Source organism: Epithele typhae (genome assembly GCF_022376455.1).
Source record: "Epithele typhae strain CBS 203.58 chromosome Unknown BXZ73scaffold_19, whole genome shotgun sequence".
Lineage (NCBI taxonomy): Eukaryota > Fungi > Basidiomycota > Agaricomycetes > Polyporales > Epitheliaceae > Epithele > Epithele typhae.
In genome coordinates, this window is record NW_025954210.1 from 243,121 (window position 1) to 260,596 (window position 17,476).

Below are 17,476 nucleotides of genomic sequence, written 5' to 3' on the forward strand. Positions count from 1 at the left end.
CTTACTAGCAGGGCGTCGTCTATGTACTATACATCCATACCCATCTCGGGCGGGTCGAATCGAGAGCATAGAGGGGGTAGAAAGAGGTGAGGAAGTCGACGTTGTGGAGCACGAGAGTGCTTGGAGATGGTATCAGCACAGTTATACGAGGATAGGACGGAAATGAGTCGATGATGACTCGGGTACCTTGGTTCTACTGCCTGCGCGGCGTGTATCAGTGACTGATTATGTATGAAGAGGGATCGGAGGTGGACATACTCTGGGAGCAAACGGCCTCGCTGCGCCGCGGTACCGCCGGGGCTGTGCGCCAGACACGCCATCCTTCTACCACCAGTCTTCTGCACTCGTTTCTCGCGTGCGTTTGATCCAGCCCCCTGCGCAAAGACACCGTCAAGCGTCGCGCAGCACGCATTGTCCCCTCTGACAGACATGCGCGCTGCTCCGTATTGCTCCCATTGCGTGCGATGTACCTCGCACTGTCCGCGGCAATGTCCCATCACAGCGCAGCCTCCCTCACTGTACTGCGCACGTACGTGCTCGGTCGGCATCCGAGCTTGTCATAAAGCAGGACGGGATCCATTGCCACTGCACGCTGCTCTATCACCAACCCAAGGAGCGACGCTCGACGGGTAGCCCCGCCCAACTTCCCAACAGCATCCACCTGCCCATTGATGGCTCCTCTCGCGATGACCACCACAGCCAATACACACGCTGGAACCATGGGTAAGCACATCAATTTATTTCGTGAAACACAGTGGTTCTCACCGCATATACAGACATGCACGCTCTGTTCTCTAGAGACGCGCCCGGGGACGGCTCGGACGGGAACAAGCTCTCAATGGGGACGCTCGTCGGCGTCGTGTTCGGCGCCCTCTTCCTCTTCGCTGTCCTCGTGATGCTCGGCGTTGGGGTCTGGCGAAGACGTCAGCTCACCGCATGTACGTTCTCGTCCAAAACCGTGCTTACCTGCAGGCGCTCATTCATGTCGATCGCCTCGTCTCCAGCCCCCTCTTCATCTCCGGCGACCCCACACCCGTCTTGCGCACGCTCGAGGACGAAGTCCATCGACAGCGACGAGAACCGCGCGGACGTCGCGAGCCACCGCGACTCTTCGGTGACCGGGATCAGCCTCGTCGACGCCCCGAGCAAACCCTTCACTGCGAAGGCGTCCCTCGCGCAGGATGCGCACTGGGAAGAGCCGCGTATCCCGCTGCCCCGCGCCGTGGTGCTCCCGTGGATGTCTCGGCGCAAGCCTGAGGTCTTGGGGAAGACGTGAAGGCTCGCCACAAACTCGTCGTTCGTCAGTCAAATCCCTGAGTCTTCCGACTCCTAAGGGTGAACGCCGCAGCAGACGGATGCTGCTTCCTGCAGGCGACTCCGGACCGCGCGGACGCGCGGTGTCCATGCGACAAGCCCTGGTCATGCTTGGGTCGCCATTCACAGAAGGTTGCGTGCGCGCACAGGAGCGCTGCGGCGATCTGGGAATCAGATAATTTTGAGAGTAGATGGGAGGAGAGTAGAATTGTGCGCACCGTTCTCTCGTTCATGCTTAGTGACGTGTATGATCAGTTACGTTGTCCATGCTCGATCTCGCGATGGTCCGGACCTTACATCAAGTGTCGTCAGATGAGATGATGAAGGGACAAAAATCGCGTTCAATCCGTGTTTGAAGGGGAAGGGAAGAGGTGAGATGAAAGCATCTTGACTTGACGGACGACGGGAGTGAAGCGTTGAGGAACACGCCATCCCAGTCTCAGCAGATCGCAGGACATGTCCAACGTCGATATGGGAGCACAACAAGATATTGGATTGAATGTGGTATAACAGGGGGGCGGACACAAGAGGATATGAGGCCGACTCGCGCACCCAGGAGGATACTTCATGTCATCTACAGGAGCAGCCGTCCTGCATACTTCTTCGGAGAACCGTTGACCGTGCAGGTGGGCCTTCTGGGTCTTCTGCGCTGATTGAGAGATCTGGCTTCGAGCCTGAGGGTTTGCGGGTGTTCGGTAGATGATGATAGAAGACAAGATAAAGATGAAGCGGGCGCGCAGAGAAGAGATGCGGGCAGCGGAAGGCAGAGCCTGTTGCACAGGGCTGAGCAAATTTCAAATTTCAAACTCAGGCAGGGAGATTGGTTCGGAGATGATGCGGAGACCGGGAGACGCCCAACTATCGAGACAAGACTGGAACCTCCTGCAATCGAGGTGTCGACTCTCCCGGTTTTTGCTAGTCCTCGTTTGATGCCCGCTGTTCTCGCTTGAGGATGTCTGCACCTCTGCGCTCAGACGCCACCGGACGGCGTCTAGGTGAGCGCAGTCCTGGCCGCGGTTGACCCACACGAAGGCCCCACAGAGACAGCCGGCGAAGATGGCCGAGACAACACCCAGACGTGCCTTCTCCAACGCCCACGGGCGCGAGCGAGGAGGTGACTTTTCCGCCTGAAGATTGACGGCTTGTTGACGGTTGCCCTTTCCAGGCGCTACGGAACTCACACCGCCTTTCCGGAGACACCCCGGCCCCCGTGACTATGCTTCCAGTCTTTGCACCACCGCCTGAGCTCTCAGCAAGCCTCACATCCGCGTCGAGAATACACTGTGCCTGGTGGGCAGCAAGAATTGCGAGGAGTGAAACAGACGCATGGAAGTTCCGAGTGCCCACGGTGCGATTTGGAGTCCGCCTGCATCTGTCAAACATATCAGCTTCTGGATCAGCGCCCACGCATAGTCTCCGCACTCCCTTCGCCCCATCACGCGAAGCCGTACTCACCGATCTTCAAATCCATCGCCCTCGCTTTCCGCTCGCTTTTCCCTCCACTTCCATGACCTCCCCTCCTGTGGGGCCTTTCGCTTGCTGAGCCTACGACTTTGTTGTTTCCCGGGAATATCGTCCTGTCAAGTTTTCCCAACCTCGTCATGGGCTTGATGTTGTCGATTGGACAGAACGGTGGTCCCAGTTCAGGTCAGTCTGACCTTGGCACGCACGTTTCGCAACGGGCTAACATTCGCTCCAACGGTAACCCTTCCCAACGCAACCACGTAAACTCGGGAACCCCCTTCCGGTGGCCCTGTGAACTCGAATCCGCCTCAAATGAACACGGCACCTGCTGGTACACAAACTACAGACCCCGATGGTACAAACCTACAGTTCCCGTTTCATAGCGTATCTTGTGTCGACGATGCCGCGACAACATGCCAAGGCAGCAGTGCGATGCAGGCCATCCGTGGCTATTGGACACCAGTGTCCGATCCAAGCAACGCGAGCAACTCCCTTGTTGTAACGAGGGTATCCGGGTCCACGGCGCAGTTTGTCTTTCAGGGTGAGTGGTGCAAGACTCTGATGGAAAAAATTTCTCACGTATCAGTCGCACAGGGAGCTCGCTGGAGGTTTGGGGGGCGCAAATAAAACCAATTGAGGGTCCCAATGACGGCTCCTCGTACACCATCGACGGAGACAAGGCCACAGTTACGAATTTTCAAGATCTCTCGAATATCAACGACGGGATTCTTCACAACTGGACTGGTAGTGACGGAACGCATACACTCACCATAGAAAACGACGGTGCGACCCTCGGCATCGACTTCTTCAGGATCGGTAGTCCTACAGTCACTTCTCCAGACTCGGAATCATCGACAGCCTTTTCGTCCTCTCAATCTGGAGCCCAAACAACAGTAACCAGCACGAGTCTGACAACATCGTCTATGCCGATCATTTCAGCTACTAGCTCTCTTGTGTCGTCGTCACTCTCCGATGGGTCTTCTCCAAGTGCGTAGTCCCTCTTGAGGCCAATTCAGGTCGCCTGAACGTCACTCCTGTTTCAGGCGATACCGCAACATATTCCTCATCATCTCTATCATCGGAAGGTGCTACCGCCACATCTTCCCCCACACCACTCACACTCAGTACCCCGTCGAATACCGGTTTTCCGGTCTCCGGCGGCAGCACCAACGGCAACCACGCGCCGCCCGCCTCCAGCTCAAGCAGCGGCACCAATGGCACATCGGGCGGCCTCAGCAAGAACGGCGGGCTATCCGCGGGGGCTATCGCAGGCATCGTGATCGGTCTACTGCTGCTGCTCCTGCTCGGCGCGCTCTGGCTCGTGCGCAGGCGGAGACGAGCGCAGACACGGAGCGCGCTCCACCGATTCGGTGCGTCCTCCCTCTCCGCGCTCTGTTTTTCGCACCTCGCGCTCACCTCTTCAAATTCGAATCTGATCCCGTGTGCAGAACCGCGCGCCTTCGTCACCACCTCGCCACAGCCCCACGCCGCGCCGTCGCCGGATCCACTGCCGCCGCCGCTCTCGGAGAAGGCAGAGAAGCACCTCTCGATGGCGCCGAGCGCGGTCACCACGCTCCCGCCGTACGGGTACACGTACGGGTCGTACGGGGCCGCGAGCGACTTCGAGCCGTCGGAGTACGACCCGTACACCGGCATGGGCGACCCCGCGCCCGCGTTCGCACCCGTTGCGGCACCGGCCCATCCTCCCTTGGGGCACGGGGAGACACTGTCACCTCTGCGGCGGCAGTCGGAGGACTTCGCGGGCTTGAACCACGAGTTCTAGGCGCATCGTCCTGCATCCGCGCGCCGTGCGGAGGAGTGCTCCCTCTTCCCACTGTTGATCGTTCTATGACACTCTCCGACGTACGTACTTGTCTGCAATCATTGCAGCGTTTTGTATACTAGCACCTTCGTTTTCTTGCTTACTCACCTTACCGTCCTCGTTCACTTTCGTTTTCGTACCCACAGACGTTCCTGGTTCTTGAGCCCGCCAGTCTGTACAATTCTATATATATACTTCGTAATTCGCGACGCAGTGTGCAGTGGTCACTAACCCTCCCCCCCTGCCAGCATCAACCCACGCGTGTCTGTGCGCATATTAGGTACGAAATAAGTCAATATAGAGACGGTATACACTCTGTCACACGGGCAGCCAAGAATACAAGCAACGTCCCCTCGCGCCCCGTGCCCCCAACTAGCAATACTCCGACCCCGCCCTCAACGAACCCCCCACGACGCCGTCGCCGCCCCGCCGCCGCTCCCTCTCCCGCCCGGCCTCTCCGGACCCGCGACGGTGTACAAGGCGCTGTACGGCGGCGGCATGACCCGCGCCCGCGTCGGCGCCCCGAGCGCGTACGGCGGCAGCTCCCGCACGTTCTCGTCCGGACGGCCGCCCGCGAGGCGCACGCCGCCGTCGACGGAGTACTCCGTCAGCCCGGACGCGTTCGTCCGCAGCGAGCGCGAGCGGTGGAGCCGGGGGCATCGCGCTTGGGGCGTGCGTGCGGTCGCGCTTCTCGCGGGGGCGCGTGGAAGCGGCGGCGGCGGCGGCGGCTGAGTGGACGTGGACGTGGATGCGCGGCGTTCTCTCCGACATGGCGGGCGGCGCGGGGAGCGGCGCGGTGGGCGCGGGAAAGGGCGAGGACGGGACGTGGACGGTCGCGCGCCCGGAGGCGAGCGAGAGGGACGCGGAGGGCGCGCGCGCGAGCGCGATGCGCGCGTACGCGTCCGCGGCGCGCCGGGACGACGAGCGCGAGCGCGCGACCGCCGCAGGGGGCGCAGGCAGCAGCGGGGCGGTGGGCGTCGAGGGGAAGCTGGACGTCGTGGAGGACGGCGTGGGCGGCCAGGAGAAGCTGATTACGCTCGTGGTGTCTTCCGTGCCCGCGGGAGGAGGCGCGGCGGCGGAAGACCCGCCGTGCAACGCGTCCCAGGTCGAGGTGGGGCCCGTGTGCGCGACCAACCGTGACGCGGTTTCCGCCATGCTGTACGTGGAAGGCGTGGAAGGCGGGGAGGTCGCTCGGGCGCCGTCCGACGTCCGGGACTGCAAAGCGCGGAATCCATCTGCAGGGAGACGGAGGGAAGAAGGGAGCGGCAGAGAGAATGATGAATGTGTGCGTTGATCAGTCGCACGTCCCCCGCGGTCAGAAGAAGTAAACGCACCTTCGCTCCTGGGCGAGCGCGCCCGTCGGCGTTTGCGCTGCCAGAGGAAGAGCGCGACCGCGATGATCACGAGCAGAAGCACGCCGGCCGCAACGCCCGCGATTACGCCCGTGTCGGAGTGGCTGCGCCCCGCGGATTGGACGACCCCCCGTGGAGTTGCGGTGGAGGAGCTGGAGGGCGTAGTGGTGCCCGATGTTTCTGTCGCTAGAGACGTGGCAAGGGAACTGTTAAACAGCGTTGTAGATCCTTCAGACGGGGAGGAAGAGTCGGAGTGTGAAAGGGAAGAAGATGCGCTGGCAGATGGGGTGACGCTTTGGGCAGTACTCGTCGGCGTTTGCTGCTGGGTCGACCGAAGCGGCGGAAAGGTTGACGAATCCCCGGTTGTGCCGCGGGTTGATACGGGCTGCATAGTCGAGGTTGGAGGATCCTTGGATGTGGATGTCTCGGCGCTCGTTGAGATCGGAGCAGGTGTAGTCACGACTCCCTGTTCAGAGGTTGGCGTTGCGCCGTTCTGGACAGTGTTGGCATGATGAGGGCCTTCATCGACTATGATGGTGGTCTCGAAGACAGTTTCGGTGGAAAAAGTGGAAAAAATGATCGCTCTACGCGAGTGAAGATGCGGGTGTCCAGGTGTATGATAGGACGAGGCATGGAAAACTTATGTAGGTGAACCTAGGTCACTATCCGCGACAATATATGCCTTTGCAGCGGTCTCACCTTGTCGTTTAAAGCACCCAGACTCGGTTCCTTCACGAGCCTGGGGGAGGTCGCAAGCATATTGACCATCGCGATCCACTACTGATGACGAAAGTGGCCTATCTTGTGTATCCTCGTCTCCTACTCCCGAAGATGGCATGTCGCCGAAAGCGGCCCGGTCTTGACGAATTAAACCGAGGTCACTCCGGCTCTGAGCTGGTGCTTCATCGTTTCGATGAGGAGGGGAGGTTTGGCGGGAACTTCGTGAAAGCTACGTTAGATCCCCAGTTTCCATCGGAGCGAATTCGTTGCACAAAGCTACTGACCTCGCGTGAGACGAAGAACATGAAAGGAGCGACGGCATAGAAAGGAGCGTGAGGGTGAAGGGAGAGCGCGGTCTCAAGCGGCACCGAAATGGGCGCGAACGGGTGGACGACGGGGAAGAGCAATGAGGCACTAGACGTTCCCACCGATGCACAGGCTGGCAAACCTGGACCACGGACGACATCCATGACAGGCGGGCGGGAAGAGACGTACGGAATGAGATACGCACGAGTCTGTGTCCGAGCTCGGCGCCGTTTGAGCGGCAGATGCACGGGAGCCTCAAGCGTTAAACAGCAGATCATGGTTTGGGCTGGCCGTCGGAGCTGCCACGGACAACAACTTGCGAAGCGATGATGGCTTCTTGTGGTCGAACATTGATAAAGGCATGATGTCAAAACGAGTGCGAGCAGTAAGCAGGAGTTGGTTCAACGATAGAGGAGCGTGCTGTGCGGGAAGGATGGATGCAGCAGCCTGAACTGAGCAGGGATGAGGAAGAGGACGTGAACCGCGTTGCCGTGGTAGCTGCTGAATCAGCACGCAGTTCTCGCGGGACTCCCGGGCCGAAATAACAGTCAAATGCCGAAGACGCCGAACCAAGCGCTCGTCGTTTCTCATCGGCAGAGTAGGTATAGGGCTGACATCGACAAGTACTCATCGTACATTAGAGCAGCGCGAACATCGATTAAAGCCCCGTATCATATCCGATAGATAAATAAGGCGGCGGCATCAAAACCGGTCGCATACGCGTTCCCAATGGCCCACCCGCCAGTCGAACGCCTCCATCTTCTTCGAACTGATACTGCACGACGCTTGAACCCGTCAGGTCGGTACCACCGTAATATCCTTCCGCAAAATAATTCCCCGGACTAGGCATACCGTTTGCTGTCCCGTACAGACCTGGGGTGTCTTCGGAGGACCGGCCCTCGTCGACGGATGGATATGGCTGCCGCGGGCCGGGTGAGGCCGGGTGCTGTCTCGAAGGATCTTTCTCTTCAGATGCTGTGGGAGCGGAGGAGCTGTGTGGGTAGGCGACGGAGGTACGTGAGGAGTACGGGTGATACTCAGACTGGATCACCGCGCTCCTGTGCGCAACTACCGACAGATCTTCAAAGCTTCGAGCATCACTTGCCCCGAGTGAGCTAGGTCGGACGAGGAACGATGATGGGGACAGGAGGCCGTGGAAGCTCGAGGGAGAGCTTAACCGCATCTTGCTCTCCGCGCCTCCCTGCCTAGCACTGGGCTCTAGAAGACTAGATGGATACGGCTCTCCTGCGAAGGGTGAGTATAAGAGATCTCCGTCGAGTGCGACGAACGTACCATATGAGCGAGGCCGAGTTCTCTCGGAGCGATTCGCAGATCGGCGTCGGAGGAAAACAACAAGGGCGCAGATAACGAGGAGGACGACCGCGGCGGCGACGATCCCACCTATCAGGGGAGCACGAAGCGCTGCCAGATCTCTGCCGGAGGATGCGTTCGCTCCGACAGCGGTGGTGGGAGAGGAAGTCGAGGACATGCTGAAGGCGCTGGAAGAGGCTTGAGTGCTGATGGTAAATGTCGTTGTAGTTGTTCGGGAAACGTTGACTGTGTTCGTCCACGTGGTCGCGAGAGAGGTTGTAGAAGACGCCGAACTCTGAGCGATGGCGGCGTGGGGAGATGATGCAGGAGCAGAGGTGGGGGAAGAGGAGCCAGACGTATTCGGAGTGGAGGAAGAGGAAGAAACCGGTGTTGGCGTGGTGGATGTCGACTTCGGGGGAGGTTCGAGGATCGGGGTGCTCGTCGGCGGACACGACACGATCGTGAACGTCTTGTCCGCATCAGCCCCCTTGGAGTCGACTACGTTGATCTCGACGGCCGTGTTCGCTGGCCACACTGGCATCCAGGCCAGCTGCGGTAATGACACAGCGTATTGGTGGTCGTCCTGCTCCTTCGTGCTTACGTTCGCAATGTCGAAGTAGATCTGGTATGGCGCTTGACCACCAGACCAGGCAAACCGTGCCCCCTTACAGGCGGTAACTTCCGGAAGGACAAGGTTGATTCCGGGATGCGTACCCCGGCTCACCCCGAGTGTATACGGGATGAGGGACGATGCCGATAGAAATAGAACAGCGTGAAAGAGCGTTGTGGTAAGGAGCGTCGGTGCTGCACGCCGTGCTGGTCAATGAAATTGCTCCTCAGTTCCAAAGGATGCGTACGCACTTGCCATCATATCCCCCAAGTATTGGGAGGGAAGAGGAAGAGAGGATAGTGACGGGGATCCAACAACCGTTCCCGCTCAAGTGAAGATATAAGACAAACATCAATACTCAACAGCAATGCAATCTGTGCTAATCACATCAGCGCCAGAACGCAGCGCTCTCTGTCGCCTTGCCGGGACTTCTCACCGTGCCAGGCCGGGATGCGTTGATACTTAGAACACACAGATAATGATAATGCGCAACGTTTCTGATAGAACGTATGTCATTCACGCGGTGCATCATATCAGATATGGTGGCGTTGGAATCGCACGCACGCGGAGATAGAAGCGCATTCACGGATCCATGTAATGACAGTTCATCGGAGAAGTCCGCATCCTATACACGACCTACAGATGAATTCAGCGTCCAACAATAGAAGAGTACGGGGGCGGGAAGATGAGCCTGTGCGTCTGTTGCGGGTGCGCATCCGCCGGCGGTCCCTCGAAGCCTAACGCCCCGCTCGCCGGCCCGCCTGCGATCCTGATCCCGCCGTCTTCCTCGTACTGAACGATGGCATCCCGCGCGGACGCTTCGCGATGGACATCGCCGCCTCCCCCTGCATATTGACAGATGAGCGCGTCCTCGCGTGAGACGGCGCGGGTATCGTCCGGTGCCTGGTCGCGGGGCGAGTCGACGTGACGCTGGGACGCGGTCGTCGGAATACTCGGAGGCGGGACTCGGGAGGGGTGCTGGCGCTTGCTGTCGAGAGCTGGTGTCATGTATGTATCATCGCTGGACAAAGGGGGACTCCAGGCGTTGAGGCCTTTCTGTGTCCCATGGTGAGCAGTCGACAGAGGGGAGAGGGAGGTGGAGTGTTGATGATCCGCTGAAGGCAGCGGGATAGGAAGAGGCGATGGCGACGGTGGGACTTGCGTTTCAGTTCCGGAGAGAAGCGGAGCGAGTTGTGGCGTTCCTGCGGGCTGGATGAAGCCCGGTGAGGGAGTGTTCAAATGCCACGATGGACCGTCGAGAACCAGCTGGTCCTTGTTGAATTCCTCAGGGAGCGATGAACCACGTCGAGACGCTTTCTCGTTATCCTCATCTTCCACTGCCAGCAGGCTTGGCTCCCTGTGGTCTTGAGAGAGAATGTATCATAAGCCCACCCATTCATCGAGAGGAGCGATAACAACGTACCCCAGGGATCTCGTTTAGCCCTTCGCCTACGCCGTATCACGTAGATCACAATGAAAAGAAGGAGCACTCCAAAAAGCGCAAGTGCGCCGCCCACAATGAGGAGTGTCGCGGATGGATGACTTGGAGGGGTGGACGCAAGAGAAGGGGACGGAGAGGACTGAGAAGATGTCGAACTTGACGTCGACGAGACGGCGTCGCCTTCACTGGTAGGGGAGAGGTGAGATTGAGTGGAGCCTTTGGAGGATGAGGATGCCGTGATAGATGTCTGCGCGAAGGCAGAGCCCTGGACCGAAGTGGACAGAAATCCGGAAGCCGATACGGAGGCGGGAGGGGTGTTCTGGCTTTGCGACGTGCTATCGATTGAAACGTGCACGGACGAAGCCGAGGCATCCGTGTGCGATGTCACAGGAGGCTCTGGAGGCGGAGAGCTCGGAGGCGGAGGCGGAGGCGGAGGTGGGGCGGAGGTGGTCGTTGGGGGAGGGGCTGTTTCCGCCGCCGTCGCGCACGGCGCAATCGTGAAAGTAGCTTCGCCTTCTTCATTGTCGAAGTTGAAGATCTGGAGTACCACTTCTGTTCCTGCGAGATATCTTCGAGGTGGAGTCCACGTGAACGAAGGTATATTTGTGCTCTCAGTATCCGGTGATTGAACCCCCCTGAATTCGAGCGACCAAGGCCACTCGTCATCGAAGTCGCTCCAGGAGATCGTGGCTTTGGTACACGTCGTGACCTCGGAGACTTCGATGTTGCGGGGGGTGGCCGCCACCAGGTAAGACGAAGTACGATGAGATAGCAGCGAAGGAAACAGCCAGATGCAAATAAATAATAGCAAGTGCGAAAAGCGCGGCATCCTACGGTCGGCCGCGATTAGTAACGGCTGGCAAGAACGCAGACCAACCAGGAAGATGCTCACTTGGAGGAGATCGGGCAGTGAAGAGCGGAGTTTCATGTGCGTCCGTAGGGGAAACGAGTGGCGTGCGGCCCGGTGGGGGAGGCGGAGAACGTACACGAGAGTCCGACCGGCACCACTTAAGTAAAAGATCTAAATCAGCGGCCGCTCCCATCACTTCCTTGACAGGAGTCTCGGGGCTTCCTTGAGAAGGGCAGTTCCACTCGCGAGAAGATCTTCTAGTAGAAGGGCGGCATCTAACGTTCCTATCTCAATATGTGGTCAACGGAGGTACAAGGGAGATCATGAAAAAACACCCGACGGAATGCCGCAGTAGGGTGATACCTTGAACACAGTCTTGAACGTACCCGATATGGTGACAGGCACTCATGGTGCGAGAACTGTGGTCCGCGGGAGGTTACACAACGGATGACTGGAGGCGTTTGAAGAGATCACCCATACGAACACTCTGAATTTACGATGATCAGCTTGCATACAGTGAACGATCAGGGAGGCGTGCCAACCTTGTCAAGCTCGGTGCCAGACCTCGAGCGTCTACGATAAGAAAGCTCTCAAGCTCAATGCGGCGAAGCGAACGGGACCTGTGCATTACGAATACAGTACAGGGAAAGTGCAACACATCCGTGCTTGCGTTCATGAAGCAGATGGGCGAGCGGCGTCGAAGTTGGGAGCCCCCATCCGGGAGCACTCGCGAACTCTCAGGCACGCGCTGCCTCCGAGTTCCTTCGCTCTTCGTGCGGGTGCGCCCTGTGGCTACTACCAACGCTCACACCCCCCATCTCCATCCTGCCCGCTAGCACTGGGCACATCGTCACCGTCCGTCCGCAGACGTGGGTCCGAGCGGTACTTCTCTATGAGCGCAGCGTAATATGTAACCGCAGGGCTTCGCGGGGACCGAGAGCTCCGGACACCAGGTGTCAGATGCGGACCGAGCGTGCGGCGTGGTCAACGACGTCGGCCGGGAACCTACCACCGCTGCCGCTGACGAAGGCACACTGTGGAGACCGGCGTGCTGGCTGACGCGGGGAATGGGTGGTGGGATAGCGACGACGGAAATGAGCTGTGTGTTTCCCCTTGATGAGGATCTGACACAGGCGAGGAAGACAGTAGTCCGCGCTTGTGGTTCGTCCTGCATCCGAGATTCGTTACGATTGCCAGGGGCAAAGAGCTCGACGACGCCATGACCTCCTCGATATCTGCTAGAGCGTTCCTTGTGAGAGAAAAGAGAAAAGAGCTGATGAAGTGGAAAGACGCACTGGATACTGGAGTATCATTGTCACTTCGCCTGCGCCTATCAGCCTTGACAGCAAGCACGATCACGAGCGCGACAGAAATATCGCTGCGAAGGAAAAGCCCAACTGTGCACCTGAAGTCGTAGATATAGATGAGGATAGTTTTGCCGACTCTGTCGCATTCGACGCCGGTAACGAAGTTGCGCGGCGGCGAACGTAAATGATGTGGTCGAAGAGAGCGAACTCGAGTGGTTGCTTTGATCTACATGGAACTCACTCGCCGTCTGGTTTCCTGCCCGCGATGAGCCGAGGTCCTATGTTCAAGTGACTGACGTGAAGTTATGAGGTCAAAAAAGCAAACCGGACACGTCACAGCGACATCACGTGCGCACATTGATGTCCCCACGGTCCCGGCCAATGACGTCACGGCCCTCCACAAGCACGAATACATGGCACGACCGAGCAGGCTTGTAACTTATCGTTGGAGATATAGACGTCTGAAACTTCATTTACTAAAAAGGTCAACAAAATCGCGGCAGCACCTGCGGCCCCACGCTCTCGTCAAACGGCCCCCTGCAAGCCGTCCCCGGGAGGCACCTGTATGCAACCTGCATGGTAATTGTATGTCAGCGCTTCCAAATTGACTCTAGATGTCTCGGAAATTTTGTTTACCTGATCCAAAAGCTTTGATACGGAGAACGCACGCATATAGTGACTGGTCAAGAGGCGATATAAAATGCGGCGCCCGTTCAACGCGCACGCCTCAATTGAGGTGACAGTTACAGTAACGGTGACTTTACCGTCACTCCACCTGGTGACATAGCATACGTGCCTCCAAGGTAGCACCGGGGGCATACACGACGGGCAACGGCCCAGCTTCGGAGCTCGAAAACGCGTAGAAAAAGCCTGTCAAAGGTGTCTTTTCTGCCGCCTTTTGTGCGCGTGTGAAAAAGGCACTAAAATGGGCAATTTTTCCGGATGCTTTACGGGGTGCCGAAAACGATCGATAAAGAGACCTTTGGTACCCATTCCAATAACGCGCGTTACTTATCATTCGTACTCACTTGTTTGTTACTCACATACTATACACGTTCTATTGCCTTTACAATGAATTCTATTGTCTTTGTTCTGAGCACAGTATTCTGTCGTGCCAAAACATTCGCCCAAAACGTCACCTTTCAGGATACTCTACGACACACACAAACTTGACATAAAAGTTCGCCTTTCCCACCCTTTTTCTCCCCTGGAAAAATACCTGCCGGAAATGACACCTTTGACAGGCTTTTTCTACGCCTTTTCGGGCTCCGAAGCTGAGCCGTTGCCCGTCGTGATAGGCCAATGAATCCCGGCGTTTCTTTGATGCGTCATGTTTGCCTCATGCAGTATGTCATCGCGCCGAAACATTCTTGCAACATCCTTGTAACATCTGGAAACTCGGGTTCTGATTGGCTGATAATCAATGTCTCGTGAATATTTCTCATTTAAATGTCCCCACCAAGTCCCCACGCGAAGACATACAACATGATGCAGACATGAAGCAACAAAGAAACAGACCGTCACAGCCGCCAATGCCCGCGGTGTATGCATGCGAATACAACCACCCATACAACAAAGCACTCGACTCAATCGATGTCAATAACCAAATCCCAGCCCGGTGACGTCACCGCCCTCCTCTCAGCTGCTCTGGCAAAGCGCAAAGTTTCTACTTACAGCGCGAGTATATACAACATAGCGTGATGTCACAGCAAGCTTACATCGTCGACACTCTAAGACTCTCTTCGCTATGTACAAAGATCACCAGGCCCGCGTCCGCCACGAAAAGTCTATCAGAGAAGCGTCCTGCTCGACCTCCCAGAGCCCGCACCCATGCCCCACGGCTGACCCGCGCCGCTCACAGTCGGCGTGCCAGCGGCGGACGCCCCCTCCGTCGCCGCACGCACCGTGCCCACGCTCGAGCGCGGCGTCCCCGGGGGCACGCGGAAGAACGCGCTCGGCGTCGTGTGCACCGTCGACGGCGTGTCCACACTCGCACCCGTGCCCGCACCAGCACGCGCCGACGGGGACGCGGAGTACACGGAGTACACGGAGGGCGCGGAGAAAACCGAGCGCGCGGAGTACGCGGAGTCGCTGCGCGCGAACGAGCGCACGCCCGCGAGCCACTCCGCGGACGCGAGCAGCGGCGAGGGCGGGGCCGCCGCCGCGGACGCGGGGGAGACCGGCTCCGCGCCGTCGCCGTGGAAGCGCGGGACGGCGAGGGTCTCGGGGGCGTACCCCGCGGGCGGCGACGGGAGGGGCTTGGCCTGCTCGACGTCGGGCTGTGGATGGTCGCGGGGGCGGGAGGGGGGCGCGGCTGGGGAGCGGGGGTCGACCGCCGTCATGGCGGAGACGACGGAGGTTTTACGGGGATCGACCATGTGCGTCGTCGACGTCGCTACATGCGCGCGGGTGAGCGGAGTCTGCAGCGAGCACGAGAAGCGGGGGTGGGGGATCCACGTACCGGACTGCGGGGCCTTCTCGTTGAGCTGCCGCCTCTTCTTTCGCCGACGCCGCACAACGCAGAGCGCGCCCCCGACCATGAGCACCACGACGAGGCCGGCCACGGCCGCGGCGGAGATCGCGAGCGCGCTCAGCAACTGTCCGTCCCCGTTCGCACTCGCCAGGCTCCCGCCAGAGCGCTGCGTCTGCGACGCGCCCGCCGTCTGCGTGGACGCCGTCGACGTCGTCGCCTGGGGGAGCACCGCGTGGCGGTTCGTCGCGTTCAGGCAGCTCGTGTCCGCGCCCGCGACGACGAGGATGCGCCCGCCCGAGGACACGACGGTGGACGTGTCCTTGGCCGCGTCGGTGACGATGACGTCGACGACCGCGCCCGCGGGAAAGTCCGCGAGCCAGGCGAAGGAGGTGTTGGTGACGCCGAACGCGAGGTCGAAGTTGGTCGTGATGTCGGTGAAGTTCGGGCTGACGAACTCGAGGCTGTACGGGGGCGTGCCGCCCGTCCAGGATATGTTCCCGAGCTTGCATGTTACGACGATGGCGGGGATGGAGAGCGCGATGGGGTCGGCGCGCGCGGCGAGGAGGAGGAGCGAAACGGAGAGCGCGCCGGAGATGAGGGCAGGGCGGAGGCGCATCGGGACTTCGTCACCGAAGGTGTATTGAAATGTCAGGAGCAGAGGACGTCGTCTTTAGCAATCGTGCAATGTTGCATCGGAGCATGGGTGGGCATGTCGCACCTTCAATGGATCCCAGATCCCTCGAAACTGTCAAAAAAAGCCGAATGGAGCCGCGGGCTCAAACTACAGAGGTAAAGCCCGATCAGCCGGACGTCGACCCGCAACTAGCTAGACAGCAAGGGCTACGCACCGAAGAAAGCCGGGCTCCGCGCTCCAGAGCGCAAAACCGTTGAAGAGAGCGCCTCGCCCACTCAGTCAGAGGGGAAGAAGGGAGAGGAGCAAGAAGGCGCCAAATACGTGTCAAAGCGACACCCTCGTCAGGCTCACGACAAGAGACGGTTGAATCACGCCGCGCGCGTGAGAGCGATGCGTATAACAGCTGGCCAAGGGCCCGGAGCCTCGCCAACTCGACAGTTTGCATTCAGACGAGCCGCCGAGATCTGACGAACACCGCGCGGCGTTGGCGGCCATCCGTTGCGCTGACCTATCATTGCGGCGCTCGTGATGGGATGGGAGGGCGAAGTCGCGGTGGAAGTCGCACTCCTCTGGCCTTGGATATGGCACCGTCCGCGTGCGTTGTGGTCGGGCTCGCCGGTACCGTCTGTATTTGCTGCCCACTCGCTCGCGCACGGCAATGTTCGCCGTGTCCGCGTTACTCGACTTCTCCCGCGCCTTCGACATCTGGTCGGACCGAGGTTGTCATCGTAGCTTGCAGATGGCCGTTACCTGACGAGGTCGCCGTCGGCCGAGGCTGGAAGGAAGGCGCGTGGACCTTGGCGGACCGCGTCAGCGCGAAGGCGTATGCCGTAACCGGTTCTATGTCAGACCTTTTTGAAAGCGCTCGCGTCACGATGGGAACCTTTCGCCGCAATGTCGAGTTTCCGAACCTTGGTCCGCAGAAAAGATGTCGGGATGTCTATGTGATCAGTTCTGCGCTTTGTCGCTAGTGGACCCGTCAAGTTGAGGCTCTGCACGCGACGGTCTGCGCCGAGCTCGAGTCGGCGAAGACCGCCCGTCCGCCCGCCGACGGAATATACATATGACAACGGAATGGTAAGGAACGTGGAACGCGGCGGAAGTCTCCGCCGCCTCCCGTAAGTACGCGTGTTTTGTCCTTGGTCCGATTCAAGACGAAACCCCTGCAATCTGGTGCCCCAGGGCGTCTGGTTTGAACGCGTGCGGCAGACGCGTCCGCATCCGACCCGGCGTCCGAATATATGGCATCCTCAAGCACATGGCGCGACCTGCATCCATATCCATGTCCACACCCGCGTCCGCTTCCACCGGAACCCACACGGAGTAACGGCGCGCGATCGACGTGCCCATGGCGCCGGTAGGGAAAACCACCGTGCCTGACCGGGAGGACGCGGATGTGCCCGTCGGTCGTTGGACAATAGAGATACGAGACAATGGAAGGTTGTGTGCTCGGTGTGTCGACGGAAGGGAGGCACGAGGGAGAGGCCTCCACGAAGCTTATGGGTCGCTACGACGGAGGCCGTTGGTCGTGATGACGTCATCGTCTCCTCCCAGGCTATTTTCTGCGGTATGGAAGGGCAAACAGGAGGGGAGAACGGAGAGGAAGAGTCGGAAGGTGTAGTTATAACGGGGTGCACGGTCCTGGGTATGGCGCAGTCCTGGTGCGATCGTGGTTTTCAAGCGGTCGCGTTAGACCGATAGACACGAGGAGGGTCTACAAAGACAGCATAAGTTTCAGTGGGTCTCAACGGCTTGAGAAACATGTGGGCTCACCAGAGTATATCGTGTTTACTCTTGGTTTCCCTACAAGCGGGGTACTCAAACCATCCGCATCAGCTCTCCGGATTCGACGTGTACGGCGGCGGCGGCGTC

The 17,476-nt window shown here is 59.2% G+C and overlaps 5 protein-coding genes across 5 annotated transcripts; 3 read left to right on the forward strand and 2 right to left on the reverse strand.

The window, feature by feature from the left end:
- Window positions 1-686: 686 nt before the first annotated feature.
- BXZ73DRAFT_100699 (uncharacterized protein) lies at window positions 687-1,276 on the forward strand (the record flags this gene model as incomplete). Its single annotated transcript, XM_048014655.1, has 3 exons — window positions 687-723; window positions 777-938; window positions 1,005-1,276. The coding sequence occupies 3 exons, from the start codon at window positions 687-689 to the stop codon at window positions 1,274-1,276; spliced, it is 471 nt and encodes a 156-aa protein (XP_047878624.1).
- Window positions 1,277-3,210: 1,934 nt separating this feature from the next.
- On the forward strand, window positions 3,211-4,561 carry BXZ73DRAFT_100700 (uncharacterized protein; the record flags this gene model as incomplete). Its single annotated transcript, XM_048014656.1, has 4 exons — window positions 3,211-3,319; window positions 3,373-3,765; window positions 3,822-4,148; window positions 4,227-4,561. 4 exons carry the CDS (start codon window positions 3,211-3,213, stop codon window positions 4,559-4,561), a joined length of 1,164 nt encoding a protein of 387 aa, XP_047878625.1.
- Window positions 4,562-5,369: 808 nt separating this feature from the next.
- Window positions 5,370-6,464, forward strand: BXZ73DRAFT_76993 (uncharacterized protein; the record flags this gene model as incomplete). The annotated part of the gene is made up of 2 exons (XM_048022562.1): window positions 5,370-5,885; window positions 5,979-6,464. 2 exons carry the CDS (start codon window positions 5,370-5,372, stop codon window positions 6,462-6,464), a joined length of 1,002 nt encoding a protein of 333 aa, XP_047878626.1.
- A 3,083-nt stretch (window positions 6,465-9,547) lies between these two features.
- On the reverse strand, window positions 9,548-11,169 carry BXZ73DRAFT_76995 (uncharacterized protein; the record flags this gene model as incomplete). The annotated part of the gene is made up of 2 exons (XM_048022563.1): window positions 9,548-10,263; window positions 10,323-11,169. 2 exons carry the CDS (start codon window positions 11,167-11,169, stop codon window positions 9,548-9,550), a joined length of 1,563 nt encoding a protein of 520 aa, XP_047878627.1.
- Window positions 11,170-14,287: 3,118 nt separating this feature from the next.
- BXZ73DRAFT_100702 (uncharacterized protein) lies at window positions 14,288-15,586 on the reverse strand (the record flags this gene model as incomplete). The annotated part of the gene is made up of 2 exons (XM_048014657.1): window positions 14,288-14,892; window positions 14,959-15,586. 2 exons carry the CDS (start codon window positions 15,584-15,586, stop codon window positions 14,288-14,290), a joined length of 1,233 nt encoding a protein of 410 aa, XP_047878628.1.
- Between the last annotated feature and the right edge of the window lie 1,890 nt (window positions 15,587-17,476).